Source organism: Arvicola amphibius, chromosome 11 (genome assembly GCF_903992535.2).
Source record: "Arvicola amphibius chromosome 11, mArvAmp1.2, whole genome shotgun sequence".
Taxonomy (NCBI): domain Eukaryota; kingdom Metazoa; phylum Chordata; class Mammalia; order Rodentia; family Cricetidae; genus Arvicola; species Arvicola amphibius.
This window is the reverse complement of record NC_052057.2, coordinates 45,066,812-45,085,884: the sequence shown is the minus strand read 5'-3', so window position 1 is coordinate 45,085,884 and position 19,073 is coordinate 45,066,812. Positions and strand designations below refer to the sequence as shown.

At 38.9% G+C, this 19,073-nt stretch overlaps 1 protein-coding gene across 5 annotated transcripts in view; it reads left to right on the top strand.

Moving 5' to 3' along the window:
- Phc3 (polyhomeotic homolog 3) overlaps positions 1-19,073 on the top strand; it is a 67,157-nt gene extending 48,084 nt beyond the window's left edge. For 3 of the 5 annotated variants that reach the window (XM_038347138.1, XM_038347137.1, XM_038347136.1), the window contains 5 exons: positions 6,592-6,751; positions 11,370-11,484; positions 13,711-13,843; positions 13,934-14,165; positions 17,945-19,073. In XM_038347138.1, coding sequence (XP_038203066.1) covers positions 6,592-6,751; positions 11,370-11,484; positions 13,711-13,843; positions 13,934-14,165; positions 17,945-18,099 — 795 coding nt within the window. In that variant the 3' untranslated portion in view covers positions 18,100-19,073. Of the gene's footprint in view, positions 1-6,591; positions 6,752-11,369; positions 11,485-13,710; positions 13,844-13,933; positions 14,166-17,944 lie in introns of those variants that run through there. The other 2 variants (XM_038347139.1, XR_005287353.1) reach the window with 2 other exon arrangements.

Here is a 19,073-nt window from a genome sequence, read left to right as displayed (position 1 = left end):
CGTAAATTCCTAAAAGTAGTAGTATTTTGAAACATTATTTTATGGAAAGTTTGTTTCCTCATCTGCTATAAGCATTGCTTAATAGAATTACTTTTATAAATTTTGCTTGAGGCATATTAAGTTACTGAATAAGTACAGATGTTTTAATTACAAAATTTTGATTCTACTTTAATAGTTTTTTTTAAAAAATTATTTTATGGGTATGGTGTTTTGTCTGCATGTATGGCTGTGCACCATGTGTGTGCTTATGGCCCTTGGAAAGCAGAAGAGGGTTTAAGACCCTTGAAACTGGAATTACAGGTGGCTGTGAGCCATCATATGGGTGCTGGGAATCAAATCAGGGTCCTTTGGAAAAAGCAACTAGGGTACTTAACTACTGAACATCTCTCCAACCCCTATAGAAATTTCCAATAAGCCGTGGTTCCCTCCCGTTCTACAACCAGCATTCTTTCCAGGTTAGCTGAGGGCTTGCCTAAAAAGAATCAGTACATTTTCTTGGTTTAAAAAAATTTTCCTGAAAAAATTTCTAAAATAAGGATTCGCGATGCTGAACACAATGACTATTTGTTGTTGGTGTTAGCATCTCAGTGTTTGAGGAGCTTGTTTGTCCTATAATTACAGTGATTAGCTTGCTGAAGACTTAAGTGCTAGTCTTGAAGTACTTTGTAAGAAATCTAGCCAGGCCGTGGTGGTTTTCACCTTTAATCCCAGCACTCAGGAGGCAGAGGCAGGCGGGTCTCTGTGAGTTCGAGGCCAGCCTGGTCTACAAGAGCTAGTTCCAGGACAGGCTCTAAAGCTGCAGAGAAACCCTGTCTCGAAAAACCAAAAAAAAAAAAAAAAAAAGAAACACTAAACTGGAAGCCATTTATATATATGCAAAAGATTTATAGGGTAAAAAGAGACAGAAAAAAATATCCGTAAATAAAATAAAAAATAAGATAATTAAAAAAGTAAGCCCTGATATGATATTCCAAGGCAAGGAACCTCCAGGAATGCTATTGGACTTTTTTTGGTTGACCTGCAGCCTACATGCAGACTGTTCTTGAGTAGTTTGTTTCTGCAGGGAGACTCCCTTGGAGAAAACTAAACTTTTATTGGCAAGTGGTTATTAATTAGGGATGAGTGCATGTGTTCACTTCTCCTTTTACCTCTAGGACTCCATTTGGAACAGACGTATGTAGGTCCCGTGCATGCTGCTTCAGTCTCTGAGTCTTTACAGGCATTGATCCTGTTGATTTGGAGGATCTTGCTTTCTTGGTGTCCTGTCCTCTATCCCCTCTGACTTAAACTCTTTCTGTCTCCTCTTCTGTGGGTTTCCTGAGCCCTGAGGAGGATTTGATGAGGACACCTTGTTTAGTGTTTGAATGTTAAAAGGACTCTCATTCTCAGTGAATTGTCTGACTGCAGGTCCCTGTGTTTGTTCCTATCTGCTGCAGGAGGAAACTTCTCCAATGGTGGCTGAGCAAGGCACTGATCTATGAGGATAGCAGAATGTCATCAGGAGTCATTTTATTACTTTATTTTTATTATTTTAAGTAGGACAGTAGTATTTGGTTTTGCCATAGGTTCCTGTGCTTTCTAGTCTTTGGTTCTTGGTCAACCAAGCAGTTGGGTATGGGCTCCATCTCATGGAGTGGGCCTTAGGTCACATCAGATAGTGGTTACTCCCGTACGATTTATTGCACTACTGCACTTGCATATCCTGCAGGCAGAATGTCATTGTAGATCGAAGGGTTCGTGGCTAGGTTGGTATTTATGCTTTTCTTTTGAGATCATGCAGAGTACCCACCCTCCTGTATCAAATATGCTAGACCATAGGGCTGAAGGCTCTATGTAGACACAAGCTCAACTTCTTCATGTTCAGTGAGTTGTATGGTGTTGTCTTCAGCATTGGGGCCTTGCTGTTTGTAGAGAGCAGCCTATAGTCTTGGCAGCAGCCTGGTTGTTTGGGATTCCCATGGGACAACTTTGGCCAACAACTCAAGTAGATGAAACCTAATCCCAGTACTGGAAGCACTGAAAGCTTCATTTGGTGACAAGTTGGGGCTCTGTCTACTTGTTATTTGGTGATTTCATTTAGATTACCTTCAAGTATGTCTATATTTTAGGAGGCTTCTACTGTATTAGGTTTTCATATTATCCTGTAGGAGGAGGAGGGCCACTTGTCTATCCCGACCGCCCAGCTAGCTTACACCTGAAATAACAACACGGAAATTGTATTAATTAAAACACTGCATGGCCCATTAACTCTAGTTTGTTATTGGCTAATTCTTACATCTTAATTTAACCCATTTCTATTAATCTGTGCATAGCCATGTGGCTGAGGCTTACTGGCAAGATTCTAACCAGAGTCTGTCTGAGGCAGAGGATCCATGGCTTCTCTGACTTTGCCCTTCTTCCTCCCAGCATTCAGTTATTCCCCCCCCCCCCCCCCCCCCCGCCTACCTAAGTTCTGCCCTATCAAAAGGCCAAGGCAGTTTCTTTATTCATTAACCAATGAAAGCAACACATAAACAGAAGGATCTCCTACACCACTATCCCTCAAATTTTAGCTGTCTCTCCTCATGTTCCCTCCATTGTACCCCTCTCCCTCCACCTCCCCACTTGATTTTCCCATTCCAGTCTCCTGCTCCATCCATCCTAACTATTTATTTTATTTCCTATTCCCCCTCCCCCAGTCCCTTACTCACCTAACCTCTGTGGTTCTATGGATTGTAGCTTGCTTATCATTGACTTAACAGCTAATACCCACATACAAATGAATACATACCATATTTGTCTTTCTGGGTCAGGGTTACCTCACTCAGGATAATATTTTTCCAGTTCCATTTATTTACATGATGTCTTTTTTTAAAAAAAAAAAAGGCTAAGTGATATACCATTGTGTAAATAAATGTACATTTTATTTATACATTCATCTTTTGAGGGACATCTAGGTTGTTTTCAGTTCCTGACTGTTATGAATAAAGTAGCAGTGACCATGACTGAGCAAATGTCTCTGTGGTAGGATGGAGCATCCTTTGGCTATATGCTCAAGAGTGGTATAGCTGGATCATGAGTAAAACAGCTCACATCTTCCTGAGGAGTTGCCACATGATTTCCATAGTGATTGTACAATGAATGAATGCTCACCTTATTCCACATCCTTGCCAGCATGAGTTGTCATTTGTTTTATTGATCTTAGCCATTCTGATGAAAGTAGTTTTGATTTACATTTCCCTGATGACTAAGGATGTTGAGCATTTCTTTAAGTTCTTATCAGCCATTTAGATTTCCTCTTTCGAGAATTCTGTTAAGATCTGTACCCCATTTTTTCTTTTATTGAAATTTGATTTCTTTTTCTCACATAATATGCCCTGATTATGGTTTCCCCTCCCTCTGTTCCTCCCAGTTCCTCCCTACCTCCTTTCCCATCTGGATCAACTCTTTCTCTGTCTCTCACTAGAAAAGAAACAGGCTTCTAAGGGATAATAAATATAAAGCAAAATTATCACTTCAAAGTTGGACAGAACAAAAGAACAGAAGGAAAAAAGTCCAAGAGAAGGCTCAGGAGTCAGAGACTTACTCATTTGCAAACTCAGGAATCCCATAAGAACACTAAATTGAAGGCCATAAAATAATATGCAGAGAACCTGGTACCAACCTGGGAAGTGGCTTGTTTGCTGCCTCAGTCTCTGAGTTTATGTGACCCTTAATCATGTTGATTTCGAGGGCTTGTTTTCTTGGTGGCCTCGGTCCCCCTCTGGCTCTTACACTTTTTCTGCTTCCTTTTCCACAGGGCTCCCTGAACTGTGAAGGGAGGGATTTGATGGAGACATTGCATTTAGGGCTGAGTATTCTGAGGTCCCTCTCTATCTGACTGTGGGTTTCTATATTCATTCTCATTGCTGAAGAAGGAAGCTTCTCTGATTATGACTGAGCTAGGCACTGTAGATCTGTACCCATTTTCAAATTGGGTTGTTTTCTTGATATCTAGTTTTTTGAGTTTTTTAATATATTTTGGATATTGGCCTTCTATTGGATATGTAGTTGGTAAAAATCTTTTCCCATTCTGCATGTAATCTGCTGTATGTTCTATTGATGGTATTATTTGCTGTGCAGAAGCTTCTGAGTTTCACCAGGTCCCATTTATTAGTTGTTGATCTTAGTGTCTGTGCTAATGGTGTTTTGTTTAGAAAGTCTTCTGTGCCAGTGAATTCAAGGCGGTTTCCCACATTCTCTATGAGATTCAGTATATGCAGCTTTATGTTGAGTCTGGTCCATTTGGACTTGAGTTTTGTACACGGTGGTAAGTATGGGTCTATTTGGATTCTTCTACATTCAGCCATCCAATTTGACCAGCACCATTTGTTGAAGATGCTGTCTTTTTTCCAGTGTGTTTTTCTGGCTTCTTAAAAAAAAAAAAAAAAATCAGATGTCTATAGGTGTGTGGATTCTCTGGATCTTCAATTTGATTCCATTAACAGACATGTCTGTTTCTATGCCAATGCCATGCTGTTTTCATTTCTATAGTTTACAGTACAATCTGAGGTCAGGGTCCAGAAGTTCTATTACTAGTCAGGATTGTTTTGCCTATCCTGTTTTTTTTGTGTTTCCGTATGAAGCTGAAAATTTTCTTTTCAAGATCTGTGAAGAATTGTGTTGGAGTTTTGATGGGGATTGCATTGAATCTGTAGATTACTTTTGACAGTAATGAGAATGGGAGATCTTTTCATCTTCTGGTATCTTCTTTAATTTTTTTCTTCAACTACTTGAAGTTTTTATCATACAAGTCTTTTGCTTGCTTGGTTAGAGTTACCCCAAGATACTTTGTATTATTTGTGGCTATTGTAAAAGGTGTTGTTTCCTGGGTTTCTTTCTCAGTCCATTTGTCAGTTTTATTTAGGAGGGTTACTGATTTTTATGAGTTAATTTTATATCCAACTACTTTGCTGAAAGTGTTTATCAGCTGTAGGGAGTTCCCTGGTGGAATTTTTAGGGTCACTTATGTATGCTATCATATTATCTGAAAATAAAGTTACTTTGACTTCTTCCTTTCCAATTTGTATCCCCTTGATAAGGATTAAATTTGGTTTTATCATAGAATGTCTTACTTTTTCCATCTATGGAGATTCAAAGTTTTAGTCAATATAGTAGTCTGGGCTGGCCATCCATAGTTTCTTAGAGTGAGTAGAACATCTGTCCAGGCCCTTCTGGCTCTAAGAGTCTCCATTTAGAAGCCAGCTGTTTTTCTGATAGGTCTACCTTTATATGTTACTTGGTCTTTTCTTTTGCAGCTTCTAATACTTTCTCTTTTCTGTGTATTTAGTGATTATTATGTGCCAAAGGGAATTTGTTTTCTGGTCCAGTCTATTTGGTATTTCTGTATTTTTAAAAGCCACCAGCAAGATGGTGCAGCAGGTAAAAGCCATTTCCATGCTAACTCAGCAATCTGACCCACAAAGAGGTAGAAAGAGCATACTTAACCCCATAAATTTGTTCTCTTCTGTCCACATATGTGCTGTGGTACATCCTTACCGTCCCCCCCCCCCCCATGTGTGAGCTAATGATGAGAAGTTGGGTCTGGTGGCACAGGTCTGTAACCTCAGTTACTTAGGCTGTTGATGTTAGAGTTCAAGTTCAAGGCCAGTCTGAGCAAGATTTTCTCTCAAAGTAAATAACACACACACATTCTGGGCAGTGTGAACTGGGGGAAAGACATCCCCTGTGCAAGGATGAACACACCACATCCATGACTTTTCCCTAATCTTCACCACCAAATCATAAAATGTTTGCAGATACATACAGCATTGTATTAGAGAGCTAGTTTTGTGTGTTCAAGCTTTAGGAAAAAGAGATGGTTGCTGAACTGAATAGTACCATGAAAAGTGAAGCTGGACATGCGCATTGCATAGGACTGTAATCCCAGCACTGGACAGAGACTGAGACAAGAGGAGCTACATAGTGAGAGGCTGTCTTCAAAGCATTCTGAAGAGGGGCTGGAGAGCTGGCTCAGGGGTTAAGAGCCCTGACTGCTGTTTCAGAGGACCCATGTTCAATTCCAAGCACCCACATGGCAGTTTACAACTGTCTGTCACTTCAGTTTTAGGGGACCCAACACCCATGACAAAACACCAATGCACATAAGCAATAGCAACAACAACAACAAAACAACAAAATTCTAAAGAAACAGATGAGGGTATAGTTAGTGCAAGACCTTGGATTCAGTCCCCAGAACTGCAAAATAAATTAATCCAAGCAGCAACTGCTTCCCTTTCAATGCTTTCCTATTGTGCAGGATAATTTGATTACTTCTGTTTTTAATATTACAAATGTAAGGAATCACTAGATTTTAAGACTTTTTAAAAAATCTACTTGCCTAAATCAGCAGTGCATTGTATATGACTCCAGTGTGTATTCTGCTGCTGGCTAGCAGTAGTGCATATGTATAGAATCTTCTACTTGATGATTTGCCCTTAATTGGATTTGATGATTGAGTAAGTAAATATCACAACCACCATTCTTTCAGAGGGGTCATTTTAAAAATTAGACTCATTTATCTCTGATTAATTTTTAGAGATTATTTCTTTTCATTCTCTTTTCCCTTTAAAGGTGAGTCGCTCATCTTTGCTGATAGACCAGCCTGTCAAAAAGAGGCCTCTTTTGGATAATCAGGTGGTGAATTCTGTGTGTGTTCAGCCAGAACTACAAAATAACACAAAGCATGCGGATAATTCATCTGACACCGAGATGGAAGACATGATTGCTGAAGGTCTGCGGCTCCCATCAAACCTTTCCTTTAACTTTGACTTTTATTGCTTGAAATAGGATAAACTTTTTATTCTGCATAGGTTTTCACTTGGAAAGAATTTAGTTTTGCTTACATACAGTGAGTATGTGAACATTCTATTAACCAGAATAATGGGTGCGCTAACCACTCTGATAACTCAGTAACTAGGAGAGTAGTAATATCGGTGCTGATTTGTACAGTGTTAGATTCCTAGTGAGGGAAAAGCAATTTTACAGTTTCTGACTCAGAACAATCAATTCTTGCTTTTAAAAAGCAGACCTAATAAGTAGCAAATGAGTGTTTTACTGAATTTGTTTCAAAATATAGAGCATTTAGGTGTGTGGTTTTAGATTTATTCTTGTGATGGGTGTTATAAGCTGGGTATTACAGTTACATTCAGGATGTTCTCTTCAGCCAATAGATAACATTTGTTCTAAGAAAAAAAAATACTGTTAATCTCCTTACTGTCCCAGCTCCTTTTCAACTGACTATACTCTACTACCAGATACCCCTTAGAAGTCAAATTGATAAAAATGGTTGAGGGAAAGCAAACACAGGTAGACACAAAACTGATGTTCTGTGCCTTTTAGGTCACCTATTTATAGTTAGCAGAGCTTGTGCTTTTTTTTTTTTTAAATGATATTCTGAATGTGTGCTTAAAAACATAACCAATAAAACAGAAGAAGCTAGCTGTATTGTGTAGGAGTCTTCATAAGAGATTGTCCTTATCATTTGATCATGGTCCTTCAGTTGATGATATTCACTCTGAAGTGTTCAGTCAGGGGCTTACAATGGTGAACTCATTAACATCTCTGTCTTTGTAATTATCCTTAGGATCTCTAAAATTAATTTTTTCTTTTGCAAATACTCATTTAGTTTGTTACTTTATTGTGTGTTTTTTCACAATGTTAAATTTACCAGAGTAAATTTACGGTAAGTAAAACCCGTCATCCTTCAGACTCTTAAGAGGGTGGCACCTGCCGTTGGTGGTGTTTTATAAGCTGTTATGAAATATTCAATATTTTTACTTCTTATTTGAACCACCAAGCCTGTAATAGTATAACATTTGACTTTTACTATTGTTTGGTTATTTTGAGCTCAGTTTGATTTTTTTCTGATATATAAGATTCCTAACCATGAAGCGCTCCAAACATGCATTCAGTTAAAGAGAACTGTGCACTCTTCCCTTATCCCCAGGTTCATTGCTGTGAACGGTCTCATGTCATGCATTTTCTTGTTTTCTTCTCTCCCAAACTTCCCTTCTCTGCCTTTCTTTCCTACTTCTCCTCCATCCTTTCCTCCCTGTTTATGAAAGTTGTAGTCATTTTATTTCACTGATATAGTGTGTATCTCCTAAAAGCAGATATTTTCTTACATAATTAAATAACAAAATTAATAATTCTTTGGTGTAATACCTGATCCATATTCAGATTTTCTTAGTTATTTGAAGCATGTTCTTTTTTTTTTTTTAAAGATTTATTTATTATGTATACATTGTGCAGCCTCCACATATGCCTGCAGGCCAGAAGAGGGCACCAGACCCCATTACAGATGGCTGTGAGCCACCACGTGGTTGCTGGGAACTGAACTCAGGACCGCTGGAAGAGCAGACAAAGCTCTTAACCTCTGAGCCATCTCTTAGCCCCCTGAAGCTTGTTCTTTCACAGTCGTCTGATTAACATCAGGATCCAAACAAAGTCACCATGGTGACTTTCATTATTAGAATTTAATTTTATTTATTTTAATTCTCAAATACATGTTTTTAATTAGTTGATTATATGTGAGGACATTTCATATTTTAGATGAAAAGTAGCGAAGATGAATGTTTAGGTTTTCTTTTTTCTTCTTTTGCTTGTATCTGTAAGAAGTGTATAAATGAAAGTTCTGGGCTACAATGTGTTTGTCATGTCAACCCTGCTGAATAGTCAGAAGGAGCATGGACTTCTGGGAAGTTTAGAACATGTTTCATGATATTTGTAGTTTATAAAATATAATGGGTAACATATAGCATTGCTAGTGTGCTGGCATATGAAAGGTATGTACAGAAAGACATGAAAGCATACCCTCCTTCCCATAAGGAGTTGTTTGTTTTGTTGGAAACTAGAGAATCTCCATTCCAGAGCAGCAAATGTTAGATGTAGATAACAAGAAGACAGAACTATCTGAAGTTATTTATAGCCTGGTGAATTTCTTATATTTATGAGTTTGATCTCTGTTTTGTGTTAAACGAGACAAGGGGCAAGCCTAGATCTAAGCTAACAGGCAGGAAAAACAGTTCTGATGAGGATGTGAACAGATGTACAGAGGATGTGAACACTAAGGAACTGAAGGAGCACATTGAAATTCACCAAGCTGTCAATAACAGACGGACCCTGGGTGAAGACCTCGGGCTTGGGGGATTTTATGGATGAAGACCTAGGACTTGGGGGTTTATTCAAGTTTTTGTGGCAGTTGTAATAAACTGCAAATGGTTTAGCATTGTGCTGGTCATCTCTGTTGGATGTATTAGAGGTCTGGCATATGACCGACACCTGCAGTCTAAGTGGGGAGAGGAAGGGAAGGACTAAAAGGAGACAAGACAAGTGCTACAGAAGGAGAAGAAAAACCTAAAGATGGCTAATATATTTCAGAGTAGCGAACTATTACATAATGCCAAGTGGTGATGGTGCATTCCTTTAATCCCAGCACTCGGGAGGCAGAGGCAGGCAGATCTCCATGAGTTCGAGTCTAGCCTGGTCTACAGATCTAGTTCTAAGACAGCCAAAGCTACCCAAGAAACCCCCGTCTTGAAAAACCAAACCAAAACAAACAAACTAACATTTTTTATTTTTATTTTTATTGAGCTCTACATTTTTCTGTGCTCCCCCCCTGCCTCTCCCCTTCTCTTCAACCCTCTCCCAAGGTCCCCAAGCTCCCAATTTACTCAGGAGATCTTATCTTTTTCTACAAGCTAACATTTTAATTCTTTCATAGTTTTAATTTTCCAAGGCCATTTTATAATTTCGGCATTTTTATTGTATAAACCAGTATTCATGCAATAAAATTTAGAGTAAAATGGTGCAATCATTTACTTTGTGGCTGTGTTTTTTTTTTTTTGGTATAATTTCAGTTTAAAAACCACCCATTTTTAAGATAAGCAAACTATTAAATTCATGGTACATACCATTTGCTTCTTTGCTACTGTGATAACCTTGTCCAGAGCCAGCTTGGCAGGGGAAGGGTTATTTCAGCCCATTATCAAAAAAAGCTGAGGCAGGAGCTGAAGCAGAAACCATGAAGGAACACTGCTTACTGACTTGCTCAGCTTGCTGATTTGTACAAAACCCAGGAGTGGCACTGTCCACAGTTGGCCCGCCTCAATCTTTTATTTTAAAAAAAAAAAAAAAAAAAAAAGCTCCAAAGACATGCCCACAGGCCAACTGCTGGAGGTGATTCCTCATTTGAGGTCTTTCTTCCTAAATGACTCTAGTTTCTGTCAAGTTGACAAAAAACCCCAAACAAAAAACGAAAAAAACAAAAAAACCCAAACCAAAACAAAAACCCAACAGTACAGTTGACCCCTTGGTAAGTCAATGCAAACACTTTTAAACTTTAACCTTTACTTTCTTGTGCATCTCAAGATCCCATATTAGTATCACAATATGAAATGTATTCCCACTTTTATGTGTGAGTGCTCTGTCTTCATGCACACCAGAAGAGGGCATCAGATCCCTTATAGATGTGTGAGCCACTGTGTAGATGCTGGGAATTCAACTCAGGACCTCTGTAAGAGAGGACATCTCTCAGCCCCAGGACTCTTAGTCCTTAGGTGGAAACTGTGAAGTGGAGCATACTTCCATGTAATAGTTACTTCAGCTCTTTGGGAAAGGTCATGAAGATTGAGCTGTTTGCTTTAGGTGCTTTAGGTGCCTGAAGGAAGAGGTAATAGTGAAGGAGAGGGGTTGGGGTTGGGGTTAGGATTAGCATTCTTACTTAGCAGGGAGCACCCTAGAAAATGCACCAGTAGTTGGACATTTTGACACTGTCTGAGATTTTAAAAGCAGAATTAATTTTATTTAATACTAAAAGGAACTGTTTTATAAATTGACAATATATCTTTATAAAATTGGTGATACACTGCACATAACAAATATTTTATATGTCTTACTAAAATCAAACATACAAAAGTTTCTCCATTTTGAAGCCATTCTCCTCTCCATGGGAATTTAAAGGGTTTCTCTGCTGTAAATCTTCAAGCGTAGGGCACCAAATTTATATGTCACATTCTGCCTTTTGAAAATGTTTCTTTCTAGTGGACAATGAGCACATGGCATTCATTTCATTTCTCAGTGTTTGTAACTCATACATTGTTGTTTGTACATTCTAGACATACTAGATTCTTAGCAAAACTAGCCTATGCTTATTTGTATAGATGTATTTATTGTATAGAAAAAACCCATCGTTTTAATGTAGAAACAAGGAATTAGTAGGAGCCCAGCCAGAGTAGCTCTGGATCCAAAGAAGGTGAAGAAATCTTGATCTGACAGTGTTTTGTAACTAAAATTAGAGGCTGAAAGAAATTTTGACCACTCAGATTTTTGGCTTTTCCCTTCTTTTTTAGAGACATTAGAAGAAATGGATAGTGAATTGCTTAAGTGTGAATTCTGTGGAAAAATGGGATATCCTAATGAATTTTTACGGTCAAAACGATTCTGTACTATGTCATGTGCCAAAAGGTATGTTGGTGTTCTTGGATTTGTTTAGGAGAACCAGTAACTTTTGCAAAAACGTAAAGACGTGATTATAGATGAGTTTTGGTAGGAATTAGATGTGGTAACAACAGGGAAGGTTAGGTCAGCAGCCACTTACTCTGTGTCTCGTTACTAGAATTTACTAAGTAAATTTTTATTTATGTAAGTATGTACTAATAATGCTGTTTCATAGTGAATACTCATGAAGCATCAGTCATCTGGTGCAAGGATATGCTTTGGAGAATCTCTCCTATAGCATATGTAAGTATATGATAGAATATTTTTATGTTTTAAAAATCATAACTAATTAATTACTAATTAATTTTGAAATTAATTTTTATGTAGGATCTTGTATTATAGCCCTGGCTAACCTGAATTGACTGTATAGGCCAGGCTGGTCTCCAACATTCTATGGCCCTCCTGTTTCTGCTTCCCAAGTGCTGGGATCATAGCCATGTACCACCATCCCAGATAGAACCCTAGTCTGTAAAGATTAATATGGGGCCTGGATTAATATGGCTTAGCAGCTTCGAATACCAGATGCTCTTTTGGAAGACCTGGGAGATATGCTTAGGTTAATTATTTTGAAATTTATATTCTCTTAAGAAGCCAGTGAATTTCTTGTTTGACCATACCATTTTGTATACTTGTCACAGAACTACCTTTAGTGAGAATAATAAAAGTAAATCTCTTTCAAAAGTGGACTCATTGCTTCAGTTCATTACTCAAATATTTATTCATGATTAGTAGTAGGTCTATAAGATTATGTAGGATTTATGGGCTGGAGAGATGGCTCAGTGGTTAAGAGCATTGCCTGCTCTTCCAAAGGTCCTGAGTTCGATTCCCGGCAACCACATGGTGGCTCACAACCATCTGTAATGGGGTCTGGTGCCCTCTTCTGGCCTTCAGGCATACACGCAGACAGAATATTGTATACATAATAAATAAATAAATATTAAAAATTAATAAATATTTATTAAAAAAAGATTATGTAGGATTTATGCTCTAACTTGAATTTTAGTTTGCATGAAACACATGAAAGAGCAGTAGCTTTCTAATGCTGGTTAAAACCACTTACAAATTGGGAAATGATCTGTCTTTCAGGGTATTCTGAACCTCTTGGCTGTTTAGAAGCATACCAGGAACTTAACACTGTGTGCCACTCCCTTTCCCAGACGTGACTACTTTAGATGGGCCTCTTTTGGTCAGGGACCCTAGCATAGGGAAGCCTGGCTGACAGAGCGAGGAGGAGAGGAAGACTCAGGTCAGGGAAGTACTTAGCTGTCATTCCTGGAGAGCTAAATATATAAGGACTAATTGCCGGGCACAAGACTAGTTCTCGCCTTTCTTCAGTAGTAAGTTCTGTCACTGATATGTTAGTTATATCAGAACCTCCCTTTGCTGAGCTGCAGATAACCCTGTGAACACAGCAGGGCTTCTTCAGTCATTCCCGCGACTCTCAGGACACCTGCTCTTAGAGGACAGGTAGTCTGTCGTTTCTCAGAGTGTTCCTTACTTCCATCTCTGACATTTCCATAAAACACAGGTAAATAAAATTACATATGTTATTCTAGAATAGTTATCAGTAACAAAATTAATGTGTGTGTTTTGCCTCTAAAAATATATGTGCACTTTGTGTGTGCCTGATATAGAAGCCAGAAGAGGGCATTGGAGCCCCTAGACTTGGGGGTTCAGGCAGTTGTGGGCTTTCATTGTGTGCTGAGAACCAAACCCTAGTATCCACATGTGTAGATATGTCTGCACACATATGTACTCCAGTACCTGCATATGCATTAAAAGCAAAAGACAAAGCAAAACCCCAAACATATTACTTGATAAATAGTTTAAATAAGCTTTGGAAATATTTATTACAAAGTATCTCTTCTGGAACCATGAATTTTCTTGCTATGTTGCAAGTTATCTTCTACATTTTGCAGGTTTTTCATTATTCTATAATCAGGAGAAAATACCATTACCTTGTTATAAGTGTCCAGTATTATGTTGAGAGATATTTTATAATATACACAGAGGCCGTTTTTGACCTGTAGGTTAAATAAATCCATTCAGTAAGATAGCTGTACTTTGTGAGATATTACAGTCCTTAATAATTGTCTAGTACTTACTATGTCTCAATTGTACTTTAAAATTACAGTTAAATCCTAAATTGGTTGTCCCATATTTTGCTTGATTTTTCTTTCTTGAATTTCTTAGGTACAATGTTAGCTGTTCTAAAAAATTTGCACTTAGTCGTTGGAATCGTAAGCCTGATAATCAAAGTCTTGGGCATCGGGGCCGTCGTCCAAGTGGCCCTGAAGGAACAGCAAGAGAACATATCCTTAGGCAGGTCTGTAGAAAGCTTGCTTCAATGTACAATGTCCTTTTCAGAAATGCAAGGGAAGTGCAATGCTGTATTTTACTTTACTGCATTTTCCAGCTTCCAATTACTTATCCATCTGCAGAAGAAGACTTGGCTTCTCATGAGGATTCTGTGCCTTCTGCCATGACAACTCGTCTGCGCAGGCAGAGTGAGCGGGAAAGAGAACGCGAGCTGCGTGATGTCAGGATTAGGAAAATGCCTGAGAACAGTGACTTGCTTCCAGTTTCACAGACAGAGCCCTCTATATGGACAGTCGATGATGTCTGGGCCTTCATCCATTCTTTGCCTGGTATGTGACTCCCCTAGCCTGGATGCTTTCCTTGTGCCTTCACAAGAAAGTGACGTTACATCCATCTACAGCATTCAAGGCTAGAGAAACTGTGTGTGCGTTTGCTATTGAAATGTGACCTGCTCCCTCTTGCCTGTCCTCAGAATGACTGTGCACTCCTTCATATCCCCAAACGAGTAAAAAACGGACTAGTCCTGCCATTGCTCTGGTGCCCAGTCGGTGAATAGTAAGGTGCTCTCTTCTCTGTCCTGATCTCTGAGGGCAGGAGAGTGAATCAAACACTTCTCCCCTTCTGCTTCTCTGTTTTCTAATCATTTCCTCTTCATTTCCTCAGCCGATTCTTTTAGAAACTGAAACAAGAAAGACCATATTTTTTTTGTGTATATTTTTGAAAGCTAATTAACACTGTAGAATAGGACAAACTTGATTTCTTTGTAAAAATGTGATATCCATTCTAATGCTGAGGGTAACCTTCTTATGTCTGCCTGCTCTCTGATACTTACCCACTAGCTTCAGCTTCCCCTCCCCACTTTTGGGTTTTTGAGACAGGATTTCACTATGTAGCCCTGGCTGTCCTAGAACTCGCTCTGTAGGCCAAGCTGGCCTCGCTGCCTCCCGAGTGCTGGGATTAAAGGCGTGTCCCACCACCACCCGGCTAGACCTTCTTGTTTTACTGAGTTCATTTGCATTTAAGATCATTACATATCATTAAGAAGAGACAACATTGAATGGTTCTGTTTAGGCCATCCTCCTTCCCTCCCTTCCTTGCTGATGAAATGGGAGTATTTATGAATTGCTTTAACCAACCAAATAATCCTATTTGTGCAGTCAGTTATTGCCTTTCCAAAAGTTTATCTTAGAGTAGCTTAGGGTAAATCTTATACTAGGAAAATGTGTTTCGCTTTCTTTCTGCCTCTCTGGCATTTATAAATATCTTTCTGAGCTCCTTCAGGCTGTTTCTTTTTCCTGAGTATTTTTACAAGCTTTTCTCATAGTAGGAACAAGTGTATACATTTTGTGATCTCTTACATTTTCTTTCCAGATAGGATGAGCTTCCTTGTAGTCAGGGCCCTTGTATTTTTACTCCTGGGTTTCTGTTATTTTTGTGTTATCATGTTATTAAGTACTCAGTGGGTCTATGAAGCACCCAGGTAGGAGATTCAGTCTCAGAGCTGTTAGGGTGAGAAGTAGCATGAACTTGTGGGCACAGAGCCCTTCTGGTTAACCAGTTGCAGGCTATCTTCTGTACTGTCCTTTAGTGAACTGCCCTTTCAGAAAGACTATTCTATGCTGATTTGTGAATCCATAGATTGGATTTCTCTGTAGTAATGTAAAATAGGAATTATTTCTTTAAAGTATAACTCTTTCTGTATATGTCTTTGGGGACATGTTTATACAGCAGTATTGAGTGGTACTTGGTGTCTTTCCTGCAGCTTTAGTGAGGTCAGTTTGTGCATAGAATGTTTTGATTTAGATTTCAAAGTGGGAGAATTGATTGTGGACACTGGAAAATTCAGGTGGGACACGAGCAGGGCCAGTGTGTTACCTAGAGCTGTTTACTTTGTCATGAGGCAGCAAAGCTGCCTGGCTGCCTCCTTTGTGTCGTGTAATGTACTCAGTGCTTGGCTGCAGGCTCTCACGGTGTGAGCTGCTGTCGGTCAGGGTGTTGGGCTCTCACAGAACTTTTACTCAGTATCTTGAGTACTTAAAAAGCCGTCTTGTTCTTCCCTAGTGAGTTTCTAGATGTGTGCTTGTCTCCTGTAAGTCACTTTATATTTTTTTCATTTCTGTGCTAATGATACTTTTTGTGGTTGGCTTGAGAAAATTGGGATCTAAAAATGATAACGCATATTATTTAATAATGCTGTTTTCCAATAGACTTTAAAATTATTTTGCTAGTGCCTTTACTGTCTACCTACAAACTGACATCTGTAAAGGAACACCAGTCAAGAGGAAGAAGAGCATGCTGAGTGCTTCCTCTCAGGAGCTTTTTATTTCTCTTCCCAGTGCACCTTTTGTGGTCCCTTCCCTTTTACTCCTCATTTTTGAATCTAAGTAAGCCTATCCTCTCTCTCTCTCTTTCCTTCCCTGGTTCTTATAAATAAGACTGGAGAGAAGAACCTTAGTTCTTCCATAAAAGAAGGATGAAGTCACAACTAGATGCAAGATTAGTCAGTTTGTTGAGAGCTACTTCTGGGAGAAGGAAAGGGCTTTTCTATGGTGAGTAATCCTGTTTCATCTGTGTGTGTGGTACTTGGGCAAAGCCATACAAATTATACACAGGACTTTGAAATATAAATTTTTGAAAGTCTGAGAAATTACCAAAATAGAGAAACGAAAAGCTGGCTGCTCTACAAGATGCAGTAAAGGAAGAAATAACAGCCAGTGAGGGACACTGAGGAAAATGATGGCCACACAAGTGAACACATGCGTGAAGCATGTTACTCCACAGACAGCTCTCCACAGTGGATGACATTTTTCCAGTCTGTCATTTCTTCATCCATCCTTACGTAAATATCTGCTGCACTGTAGTGCTTTGGGGATGCTCCTGGGTCTGTGGGTAGGACCTTGTCATCTTACAAGCTAGATGATAACATTTATAGTGGAAAGGAGAATCATCCTCGCAAATTGTTGTATTCCAAGGTGCAAATTAATCATTTTCTTTTCTAATCATCTGTTTCTGTGATTCCCCCTTGGAATACTGATTTGAATACAAAAAGGCCGTGAAGCTGTTAGGTCTTGTTCTTAAGCTAACTTTATACTTTCACTGTTTGTAAGAAAGCTTTCATGTTTTTGCATTCTCTTCTCTTTGGGCTCCTTCGTTCATTACTGAGCTTAGAGGTCTCTTTCCTATGATAGGAATGATTGGGTATTTTGGTAGGCCATAGAATAGTTGGGTTTAGATAGTAAGAGCCGACTTTAGGTTGAGGCTTTGCACTGCTTGCTTGGTGGAAGATTGCCAAGTAAGATTTCATGATTTCAGAGACAGCTTGCTTTGCATTATTTTGTTTTATTTTATTTTATTTTATTTTAACCAGAAAGTTAAGGTGAAGCATGCTAAGGGGTGTGGTGACGTGTTCAGAGGTAGAGCACTTGCCTGCCATTCTCAGGGTTCTGGGTTCTAAAAACCGGATGGGGACTAAGGCACTTTCCTGTAATCCATGCATGTGTGTGGGAAAACAAGTAAGTCAAGACCAGCCTCCAGGCTGACAGAGAAAAAATGAGTAGAAATGAGTTGAGTGATGTGAAGCTTTGAAGTTGCCATTATGAGTTGAACAGTATGGTGTCAGCAGTCCTGTAACATGCTAGTACTGGGGGGGTTTGTTCTCTTCTGAGGGAGCAATACAAATATTTTAGACACACTTGGAGTTATGTGAATTCAAAGAAGGTTTGGGTGGTAATTGAAGTTTAATCTGACACTTGAGAAAATATTTCCAGATTATTATTTATGGCATAACATTTTATTCCTCTCTGCCTATATGTGAAGCTATGTTTTGGGAAGATGAGCCCATGAATTGTAAAGCCTCAGAATGAAGTTATTTTTACATGGGAAATGCAATGTATTCACTGATTTCTCTTACCTATTGTTATTATTTCTGCAGTGATTTTAAAAGCAAGATTTCTAAACTTTCCTTGGTTTTGACTTCTTCAAGGATGAAGCCCAGGCTTACCAGGACAATGGTTTATTAGCTTCTGTTGCAAACTCTCAGAACAACTGTAACTGTCAGGAGCTCCATCTAATTATGTGTAACTCTAACCTTTCTCTCCTGAAATTCCAGGCTGCCAGGATGTTGCAGATGAGTTCAGGGCACAAGAGATTGATGGACAGGCCCTGCTCTTGCTAAAAGAAGACCATCTCATGAGTGCAATGAACATCAAGCTGGGCCCAGCCCTGAAGATTTGTGCACGCATCAACTCTCTGAAGGACTCTTAACAGGAACGCAAGACTTTGATGTAATATCAATTTTATCCCTCGTAATGGTAATGGTACAACCTCATTTGGCTGAGAATATCAGACTGATGATGGAAGGCCAAGCACTTTGGGACCGCCACTTGCAGTGCCGACATTTCTCTTCAGATACCCTAACTCATCATACATTTTCATAATTAGTCAACGTTGGTAAAGTTAATTTTACCAGTTACATACAACACTGAAAGACTTGTTACAGAGGCCCATATTTTTCAAAGAAACATGTTATACTAGATAATTTTTTAAAGGTAATGTTTATCATTAGTATAAAAGAAGCCTTTTAAAAATAATTATTGATTTACACTCCCCCTCCTTTGATTCTGTTTTCTTACACATTTTTCTACCCTGTTAGTTTTCCAAAGGTTATCATAGAGATATAAAGTAATTTAGGAGCCCATTGACAGAATCGAATGCAATGAAATATCAGTATGTTTAAAAAACCTATCTTCCTGACAAATGCTTTGACTTTAAAACAGGATTGTGTTCTTGCATAAGCAGTATTTATGGAGGTCACAAGAGTCTGTATTCTAGACTTCACCCAGATCGGCATGACTGACAGTTTTACTCTTGGTTTTGTACATTAAGAGCAATAGTTCTCAGTGGAGGTCTCTCTTTGTCCTCCAGGGGGCATCTGGCAATATCTAGACACATGCTGGTTACCACAGCCTGTGCTGCTACAGAAATTGAGGAGGTGGTAGTGGCAGCCAGAGATGTTGCTGAAAGCTCTTCAGTGCACAGGACTTTTACCAAGAATGACCTGTTAGAGATGCCAGTAGTGCCAAGGTTGAGAAGCTGGTGAGCAAGGAGTGCTGCGTGTTGGTCTTTTTCACGTGCAGGGAACATACTTTAAAGATAAGGTCTGATAAGGAGTACATGCATAGTGAAGTATTATTCAATGGCATTAATGTTCTGCTGAAGTTTTGTTTTTTTTTTTTTTT